Source organism: Pelophylax lessonae (assembly GCF_965119305.1).
Source record: "Pelophylax lessonae genome assembly, chromosome: 4".
Taxonomy (NCBI): Eukaryota; Metazoa; Chordata; class Amphibia; order Anura; family Ranidae; genus Pelophylax; species Pelophylax lessonae.
The window spans coordinates 430,564,032-430,575,229 of NC_138771.1; the positions used below are offsets into that span (position 1 = coordinate 430,564,032).

The window sequence follows — 11,198 nt, forward strand, 5'->3', positions numbered from 1 at the left end:
TACATGATCTCCTCTCAAGCTCTTCAGCCCAGCGGGCTGAACGAAAAAAAAAATAATAAATAAAAGTGTGTACTAGACTTAAGTAACCCTTTTTTGCCTCCCTTTACACCTTTTAATTCTTGCATTTGCATCCACAATGAATAATACCACTGTATTATCCCTTATAAACAAACATGTATTTCTAAAAAAAAAACAGAAAAAAACAGTCATGTAAACGTTGCGTGCCTCAGAGAACAAAAGCAACTTAAACATTGAAAAATATATATTTATGTATGAGCATATTCAAAATTCGCTGACCGAACAATGCTTTAACGTGTGTTTGTGACAAGTTTGATGCCCTTTCAGTGATTCTTTTTTTTTTTTTTTTATTAAGGGGTAAGTGTTTTTTTGCACCTGATATTTGATAAACACTTGTCAGATGCACTTCAAATGATGCAGGTGCATTTACAGTGCATTTACTATACATTTCTATAGGCTTGAATGGAACAATTATCCATTGTAGGCTGCTTTTCTATTGTTCAGGGAGCAGCCAAAAAGCAACCCAAGCGCCTGTTTCTAATGCCAGTGTTAACAGGGCCTTACTTCTGTGGATCAGGAAAAAATAGTATTGGCTTTTGCACTTTTGCATTTTGTGCTTGGTGTGTGTTTTTAGTACATACATTCTGATAGGGCTTTGGTAATATTGTCCATTGCCTTGGTACTTAAAGAATTTTTACTGCACACTAATGTTTGTGCGCTGTCTAGATTTTGCACAATAGAGCAATATAAGGTGTGAAGCATTCAGGAATTGTACAATTCTGTGTGAGAGTTCTAGACTTTGTACATATAGAACAGGGAATCATGTAAAGCACCAGCCATAGTAGAAAGATTATGTGTGTGACTTCTAGGGATGAGATTCAGGTTCACCATTACTATGGGTTCACAGAGAATTCCCTGGGATTTGTGAAGTTCACAAATTGTGAACATTTGGCCAAAGTTTCATGGTCAGAAATAAGGAACAACCAATACTTTACAAAAGGGTAGTAGCCACATTGTAAATGTGCATTGGATCTGTTAGGGAGGGCTGATAATTCAGTATAGAGAGAGATACTGTTTCTTTTTATTTATGAATTTAAATGTTGTCATTGGTTTCCCCATTGCTGTGCCTATCTTCCTATCTTACCATGCCTTTTGTTTGACAACATCTTGCATATTAGCCATCAAATGGGCAGAATTGAATAAGAAACTTTGCCCTCAAATAGACTTCAATGGGGCTCATAACTTTGAACAAGATTAACATAACTGTTAATGAACTAAACCCTTGCAGATATGCACTTTTCTAGACTTTGCACTTATAGAACAGTAAAATATGTAAAGCATTCATCATGGGTACAGACCTTGTGTGTGTAAGTTCTGGAATTTGCACATATAGAAAGATGAAAGATGTAAACTGTCCTGGGATGGTACAGGGATTATATGTGTAATTTTAATATAAACCGTTCAGTAATAAGCTTATGCTTCTGTGTTGTTCTGAGATCTTACTCCAAGAAAGCAATGAGGCAGATTCCAAATGGACTACCAACTCTGATACCTCAACACAAAACCACACATAGAAATTGGGAAATTCTTAAAGAGACATCTGACATACCACAATACTTTTCATTACCGAGTCTGTCTGTACAGATATCTTTACATGGGCTGTTGTTGTAAGGTCAGTAGTCATAGGAAAATAATCCAATATGCATGGTTTGTAAGGGGAGAGGTCTTGATGTAACAGTTTCTTTTACTGAATATCGTTTAGATTAATCTAGCTCCGTCAACAACCCAGGGACTTATTAAATCAAATTTTACATTCTATCAATGTGGAAAACACTTTTCGAAATCAACATTGGGTATGACTTACTAGTACTTATGCACTGCAGCACAGAGGTGCTTGGTTTGAATCTGGGTCAGGACACTATTTGCATGTAGTCTGCATGTTCTTCATGTGTGCATGGGGCATTTAGAAATTCTTGTGTGCATTTTTGTGGCCACCACTATTTTCCAGCACTGTCTTAACCCTCTTGGCCATGGAGTTCACCAGAACTTTACAGGTTGCCACTGGAGTCCTCTTCCACTCCCCCATGATGACATCATGAGCTGGTGGATATTAGAGACATTGTGTTCATTCATCTTCTGTTTGAGGATGCCCGACAGATGCTCAATAGGGTTAAGGTCTGGAGACATGCTTGGCCAGTCCATCAACTTTACCCTGAGCTTATTTAGCAAGGCAGTGGTCATCTTGGAGGTGTGTTTGGGGTTGTTATCATGGAATACTGCCCTGTGGCCTGGGCTCCAAAGGGAGGGGATCCTGCTCTGCTTCAGTATGCCACAGTACATGCTGGCATTCATGGTTCCCTCAATGAACTGTAGCTCCTGAGTGCGGGCAGCACTCATGCAGCCCCAGACCATGACACTCCCACCATCATGTTTGACTGTCGCAAGACACTCCTCACCTGGTTGCTGCGACACATGCTTGACTCCATCTGAACCAAATAGGTTTATCTGTCTCATCAGACCACAGAACATGGTTCCAGTAATCCATGTCCTTAGTCTGCTTGTCTTCAGCAAACTGTTTGCGGGCTTTCTTTTGCATTATCTTTAGAAGAAGCTTCCTTCTGGGACGACAGCCATGCAGACCAATTTGATGCAATGTGCGGCGTATGCTTTGAGCACTGACAGGCTGACCCCCCACCCCTTTAACCTCTGCAGCATTGCTGGTAGCACTCATACATCTATTTCCCAAAGACAACCTCTGGATATGATGCTGAGCATGTGCAGAGATAAATTGAGTCCAGATTGGGGAGACCGCTCCAGGTGGGATAGGTAACAGGTGCTGGTCGGATCCCTAATCCAAAGCCGTATGAGACAGAAAGAGATGACCGCGCTCCGATGAAGATCAAATTGGAGTATGTTTATTCCACATCAAACAATAGGCAAAACTTAAAACATCACACTGTGAGTGCAGGACAGAAGAGGTAGACGCGTTTCACGATTAGAGATGTCGCTTACTCAAGTAAGCGACATCTCTAGTCGTGAAACGCGTCTACCTCTTCTGTACAGCTGTACACTCACTACTTTACATTGTAGAAGAGTGTCATTTCTTCAGTGTTGTCACATGAAAAGATATAAATATTTACAAAAATGTGAGAGGAGTACTCACTTTTGTGAGATACTATATACAGTATATATATATATATATATATATATATATATATATATATATATATATATATATATATATATATATATATATATATATATATATATATATATATATATTATACAGAATATGCATGCTAGGTGAACAGATGATCATCCAAGGGCTAGATTTTATGAGTTCAATGATCACATCCTTGCTTAGATATAGGCATCACAGAGGCAGGAAATTATGTACATAGTTATATTATTCCTGGATAACATAGTGATGCTATATAAAGCATTTTATGACATCTAACATACCATAGTGTTAGGACTTTTTTTTGCAGTATGTCATTGTGACATTTTACAATTATACAGCATATTCCTAAACTCATTATTTTCATTAAACTCATTATATTTTTCAAACCAAAGTTGCTAGCAATTAATTAAACACATCAAGAATTATATTTAAATAATTGGTTACAAATCTATGATGGTAACTTGGTTTTAGCTTATCCTTAAAAGAAAAATATTTAAAAAATAGGTTGTTTTAAGGGTTTACTTTAAACACTTCAAGTAGAGACCTGAAATTATCAAAATTGACCAGAAGAGGGCAGACTTGTCATCCATTCTAATTTTTATTCTGTTAGGAGATCTGCTTTTCTCTACAAGGCACTCTCCTCCCCCTGGCTCAGTGATTCACCCTCCCATCTTCCTCCTCACACACAAAGAAGAGCTACTCCACTGACGACTAGACTCTGGATGCTTTCATTGCAACAAAAGAAGCATTTTACACCAACGGGATACAATATTTACACAGCAGACACATGTGGATTATAAAATGATATGCTTTTTATGCAGTTTCACACTAAGGAAGTAAGATATGGACTACCTAAGCTTTCCCAAAGATTGGAAATGGCAAGTAGCATTCTTGTTTCTCCTTTGTAGCTGGGGCTGGGTCTCTGGGCAGCTTCGTTATATTGTTGCAGAAGAATCAGATCCAGGGACTGTTGTGGGGAATATAGCTCAGGATCTGGGCTTAAAATTAGTAGATATTAATAAAAGGAAGCTGCATTTGAGATCTGAGGATAGCAGCAAGCTTTTTGCAATTGAGCAGAGAAATGGAGCTTTAACTGTATATGAAAGGATTGATAGAGAGAGCCTGTGTGCATCCAGTGCCAGCTGCTTGCTACATTTAGAGGTTGTGGCTGAGAATCCTTTGGAGCTTTTCAGCCTGGATATTGAGATTTTGGATATCAATGATAATTCACCATTTTTTGCAAATTCTCATCAGATTATAAGAATTACAGAGCTGGTAACAATTCCTGGAGTACAGTTCCCTCTTGAGAGTGCCCAGGATCTTGATGCAGGAATTAATGGTGTTGCTCAGTACAAATTAAACCCAAATCCATACTTTTCATTATCTGTCACAAAGGATGACGATAGACTCATTGCAGAATTAGTACTGGATAAAATCCTAGACAGAGAGGAGAAGTCAGAACACAAGCTTGTTCTGACTGCCGTTGATGGAGGGGAACCTCCCCGATCAGGATCCATTCAGATAACCGTTGCAGTGTTAGATGTAAATGATAACCCACCAATATTTGATCAATCACGATATAAAATCAACATAAGGGAAAATATTCCTTTAAAATCTGTCATAATGAAACTGAATGCTACTGATGCTGATGATGGTATAAATAGTGAATTCACGTATTCCTTTGATCATCGTACATCTAATTCTGGAAAAGAGCTATTTGATGTAAACCCAGTCACAGGTGAATTGTTTATTAAAGGACCTTTGAATTTTGAAGTATCAAATGTTTATGAACTGTTTGTCAAAGCAACAGACAAAGGCACACCAAAGCATGAGGGACGTTGTCGCATACAGGTTGAAATAGAAGATGTAAACGATAATGTACCAGAAATTATTTTTTCCTCACAAAGCAATGAAGTGCCTGAAAATGTCCCAGTTGGGACTGTTGTTGGGTTTATTACAGTCAGAGACAGGGATTCTGGTAAAAACAGTGAAACTAAACTGGAAATATCACCAGATTTACCCTTTAAATGCCAGCCCATGTCAAACCGGTATACACTGGTAACTAGTGGACATCTGGACAGGGAGAAAGTCTCACAATATACTGTTACACTGATCGCTTCTGATCTCGGCTCTCCATCTTTAAGCAGCCAAACTACAATCATCATTAATATTTCTGATATTAATGACAATCCTCCAGCATTTGTACAGTCTGCTTACAATGCCTTCATATCAGAAAACAATGATCCTGGCAGACTGTTGTGTACAGTATCTGCTGGAGATCCAGATGAGGGAGATAATGCAAAGCTCATTTATTCCATAGTGGAGAACCATTTAGATGGCTCTCCTGTCTCTTCATTTGTCTACATTAACTCCGACACTGGTAATATTTATGCCCAGCGATCCTTTGACTATGAACAGTTCCAAGTTCTACAGATCACTGCGAGAGTGGAAGATTCTGGATCCCCAAAGTTGTTTTCCAATGTTTCAGTCTTCATATTTATTCAGGATACAAATGACAATTATCCCTCTATATTATACCCAGAGAACTCCGGGGAAGTCATGGCACAAGAGACGATTCCCAGATCTGCATCTGCTGGATATTTAGTCAGTAAAGTATCTGCGGTGGATCTGGATTCTGGACACAATGCCTGGCTCACCTATAGTCTTCTTCAGTCTGGCAGTCCAGCTTTGTTTCACATCTCTGAATATACAGGAGAAGTCAGAACTCTGCGAGCATTACAGGAGACGGATAACACAGAACATCGACTTATCATTTCCGTCAGTGACCATGGGGAGCCTTCACTGTCCTCTACAGTCACTCTGATTGTAAATATAATGGAGAATATTGCTCAGGAAAGCCCCAAATCTCATGATTTTCTTAAAAACTCTGAATCAGTATCAGATATGACCTTATATCTTATAATTTCCCTAGCAGCAATTAGTTTAGTTTTTCTTGTAACGTTTACAATATTGCTTGTTAGATGCCTTAGAAAGAGTTATGATAGTAGCTGTGGATCTTGTTTTTCAAACAAACCTCTTTCTACATCTTATTTGGATCAGTATAAACCAACACTTTACCTAAACACAGATGGGACCTTAAAATACATGGAAGTGAGGATGGCCCCTCCAGAACCCCCAGGGTCTTGTAATACAGCTTGCTTTCTTCCGACAGCAAATCCTGATTTCACTCTTGTAGACCCCAAACATATTGCCCAATTTAATGAAACAGTCATGGACCCCAAACACATTTCAGACTCAAGTTGGCTAAATGAACCCGCTCAGGTGAGGTATAATCAATAATTTGTAAATGTACTTATTTTGCAAAAATTGCCAGTTTATTATTAGGATTTTAATTCCATACATATTTTACAAATATTCTAAAGTTGCATCGTTTGCTTTACTTGGTAATGTTTGATATATTTTTATCACTACTGAGTAGTGTTGTTGTTGTACTCTTTCTAATTTCTTTATATCTTTTGTTTAAAGTTCGGTTCTGTGCAGCTGGTATATACAAACTAGAGAAATGGCAATTATTCTGATGTTCTTAGGAAATTGGACTGAGTTTTATTGTTGGAGCAGTTTAGTTGCTATGGACAATACCTTTAATATATATACTAATTTTACTGTGAGCCACTGCTGTGTTGTTGGTAGAAATAGTTTAGAAATGAAGTAAAATAAAGTCCTGTGGTATAACTGAATAGGATTTATATCAATAAATCCAGTGGAAGTCGTGTTCTATGCCAGTTCTCAGACAGAGGAGTTGAGGTAAGTAGACTGTTCACATTTGCAAGAACATTTTCCCTTAGCTTAGTGAAGCTCCACTGACTTCCATCATCCAATCCTGTGTAAGCACAATTTGTGTTTTGTTTTTTTCTTGTACATAATTGGGTAATCTCTGCTAAGTAAATTTTAGCCAAATTCATTAATTTTACTGAAAATGATCTTGTAACATGACAGCCTATTTGTCTTTAGTATATCAATCCCAGTGTTTTACGCTGACAGCTTTGTAGACAAGCAAGTCCTGTCTAAACCAATTTTTTTCCCTTTTCCAGTAAGTTTTGCATAAGTTGTATGTTATTTGACAGGCAAAACTCTGTGTTGAGTATTACTATTGCAATGTTCTTTCAAGTGATTGCTGCTAAATGGTAGATATGAGTAAAAAACAGATAATTCCTCTCTGCTGGTGTTTTGGTATTTGAGTGACCTGATAAAAAATGATTTTAGGGCTACCTAGAACAGAACTGCCCAACTGGTGGCCCACAGGCCGAATGTGTCCCCACAAGTTAAACCGCCTGTACGGAAAGTAAGGTTCTACAATGTAGAGTGGTAGTGGAGTGCTGAAGGCTGGCATGCTCACCGCATCCCAGCACCCACCACCCTTGACAGTGATGGCATAGTTCCAGTCTGATGTCACCAGGAAGGTAAGAAGCCACAGGGGAGTGTACAGTATGTTCAGATAAGTAACCACTGAACATCAACAAATGGGATGGATTCATTATTGCTCCCACTGATACAACTAAATGGGGTTTAATATTGCTGGGTTTACTATCGTTGCCTTTGACACTAAAGCTGGGTGTTATTATTGCTGCCTCTGACACCAATAGAAGGGGGTTTATTGCTGCTGCCTCTGCTGAATGCCACTTCCCAGAAACCATTGCATGATCATGCCTGTAGTAGTATGTCACTTCCATACAGACTGGTGTGAGAGGTAGATATAGCATAAGTTCGTAGGTAAGCGGAGAGGCAGGGCTGGTGCAAGGATCCCTGTCCACACAGGTGAAGGCCCACCCCACCTCCACATGGCATGCACTCCACCTGTCTAGTGAAGGAAACAATGCTGTGCCTCAAAATCCCAACCAAACTGCACCCGAATGGTGCTAGCAATAAGGAAGTAGGTCTACTTTCCCCCTAACCCCCTCCCCACATCCCCAGCCATGCTGCCCCCACCCCATGCTGAGCCAGAAATGCGATGGGGTGCAGCGCAAAGGACACCACACAGCACCAAAAATCTGAACCAGACTGGCCTGTGGTCAAAAGACAATGTGCAATGAGGGGGCAGAGCCACACAATCCCTGACTCCCCAATGGCCATGGGCATCTGGCAGGAGAGGCACACCAAAACCCCCACGCTGCACCCAGTAGGAGAGAGGGCACAGCTACATGGAACAGAAGACAGGTATTTTAAAAAGCTGAATCCTCAGCAAGTTGCTGGGGATTCTGATTTTTCCACCCCCCATCCTGACACCCTAAGGCGGCAATTTGAGCAGCCCTATGCTGCCGCCCTGCTGAAGTGCACTTGATGACAAAGGAACTTGAATTTAAAAAAATTAAAAAGAACTTAAATTGTAAAAAAAATGGTTGATTTAGTTGCAGCCCTCCACTCAACCTGTGGATACAAATTTGGCACTTGCCCCCTTTAAAGTTGAACATCGCTGACCTACAGGATCACTTTGCTAAAGCTGAGTGGCTGTGCAACATCACTAGGGCTGGAATTTTACACTCAACTGGTGGAATTCATTGGGAATTTCACTGTAAATGCTGCAGGCTGTTATGGGGCAAACATTTCTACTCCCTGTCACATAAATAGCAGTCGTTTATAATACCTTATCTATAAATATTACTAGATTTTTATAGTTAAAAAATACAATGTTAACCGCTTCAAGACCACCCCACGTACATGTACTGCGGCAGGGCGGCCGTTCAGTGTGAAATTACACACCTGTATGTCATTGTGATTGTGATGTGATGCAGGAGCCAATCAGTGGGTCCTTGGCACCCAGCAATCGTTCCCGAGAGAGACAGATCGCCCTTCTCTGAGAGGGGAAGATGAAGATCCTGTGTTTCTGCTAAATAGGAACACAGATTGCTGTCTTCCCCCAGTCAAAGCACCCCCCCACACAATTAGCAAGCACTCCAAGGAACACATTTAACCCTTTAATTGCCCCTGATGTTAACCCCTTCCCTGTCAGTATCATTAGTACAGTGACAGTGCATATTTTTTTAGCACTGGTCACTGTATTAGTGTCACTGGATCGCAAAAAAGTGTCACCTAATGTCCGATTTGTCTGCTGCAGTCCCGCTATAAGTCGCTTATCGCTACCATTACTAGTAAAAATAAATACAAATTCCATTTAAAAAAATGTCCATAGTTTGTAGACGCTATAACTTTTGCGCAAACCAATCAATTTACGCCTATTGAGTTTTTTTTTTTTTTACCAAAAACTTGTAGCAGAATACATATTGTTAAGAAATTAGATTTTTTTACATTTTTTTATTGGATGTGTTTTTATAGCAGAAAGTAAAAAATATTGTTTTTGGGGGTTTTTTTTTAATTGTAAGTCTTTTTTTTTGTTGTTTATAGTGCAAAAAACTGCAGAGGTGATCAAATACCACCAAAAGAAAGCTCTGTTTGTGGGGGAAAAAAAGTACATCAATTTTTTTGGGGTACGGCGTCGCACAACCGCACAGTTGTCAGTTAAAGCAATGCCTTATCACAAAAAAATGGCTTGGTCATGAAGGGGGGAAATGGTTAAAGTCATTATGCAGCTATGCATGTGTAGTTTTGTTATAAGATTTCAGTGTTGGATCAAAACCTATGGTGTTGGACAATGTTTTTATGGAAGTGCAATTTCAATAAATCATCTTAAATTGACTGTCTTCGGTGTTTACAAAATATTCCAATCTTGGTAATTTTCTAAAGCTTACCCTGTTTTGGAACCAGAAATTACCTTTTTAAAATGTATCAATAACTTAGGGGCCAATTTATAATCGAGAGTGGTATTCGCTCTCCACCCTGCTTCTGTATTGTGCATTTCATTCATTAACTCGAGAGTGTGATATGTTGAATGTGGTATCCTTCTGCATGTCCTCTTCAGAAGACACATTGGATTAGGAGGAGAACTTTCTTATTACTTTGACCACGTTTTCCCTACTTATTCAAATAGTGTGTTGCTTGCTTTAGTGTCTCAAAACAAATAAAGCAGGAAGCACAGATTTTAAAATACAGCACTGTGCAAAGTATTTTTTTTTTTTTAGAAAAACAGTCATATCCAAGTTAGAGATCAATACTTTATTAATCATTCCATTAGTGTGAGTTTTCAATAAAGCAGCTGACAGTATTTCTAACAATTCCTTTGTTATTTCATACCAACTGATATACTGACATATGGCTTTTTGCTCTATGGTAGACTAAACTATAAAGCACAAAAATGGGTAAATGTGGCATTCTAAGAACTCACCCTTATTTCATGTAAATGTGGCATCTTGTTTAATGTTCTTTGTATCTCTTGTATAAATGACTTCCTATTGATGTCGATAGCATACTTCACTTTATCAGTATTACAGTAATATGCTTGAACCATACATGCACTTTGACATTAAAAAATTAAAAAAAGCTCAGGTTTCTTCAAAGCTAAAAATACATATGATTTTCAGTGAGCCAACCTGCCCCAGACCTTCCATCCCCCATCTCCAGCTCACAGCATGCACCTAATTATATAGATAGCTATGAAACACCAGTTTCAGTAAAGACGGAGCCTGCCAAGGCCAAGGGGAATGCAGCTTATTCCGATCAGAGCTTCAGGGTAGTAATTCGTTTTTTTTTTTTTTTTTTTTTTTTAGTAATTCATTTTTAGTACTGCGAAGGAAATAGAAGGGGACATGCAAACATAGTTATTTTTTAATGAAAGTGCACTTATTCTTTACTTATATAAATTATTATAAATAAGCAATTGTCAGATCATTTTCATTACCTATGCTTTACATTGATCATTGCATTCAGCATGCTGGTCTCACAGGTTTTCATAGTATATACATGTGTATGAATGCTCACATGCCTGGATAATTGTGTGTAAATGACTGGAGTATTGGGCAGCTAAGGACATTTTTTTACTTACTGAAATTAGGATGTATTACCTTTAGATACTCTGTGAGGCAACATTTTCAGTATCTGCTTTTAAAACTAAATTATTGGTACATCATGCCTATAAAATATTTAATTT

The 11,198-nt window shown here is 38.7% G+C and overlaps 1 protein-coding gene across 42 annotated transcripts in view; it reads left to right on the top strand.

Annotated features, from left to right (window-relative positions):
- LOC309553369 (protocadherin gamma-C5-like) overlaps positions 1–11,198 on the top strand; it is a 764,755-nt gene that overhangs the window by 647,691 nt on the left and 105,866 nt on the right. For 2 of the 42 annotated variants that reach the window (XM_082254495.1, XM_082254498.1), the window contains exon 1: positions 3,879–6,481. The exons of the other annotated variants lie outside the window; for them this stretch is intronic. In XM_082254495.1, coding sequence (XP_082110621.1) covers positions 4,043–6,481 — 2,439 coding nt within the window. In that variant the 5' untranslated portion in view covers positions 3,879–4,042. Of the gene's footprint in view, positions 1–3,878; positions 6,482–11,198 lie in introns of those variants that run through there. 42 annotated transcript variants of the gene reach the window in all.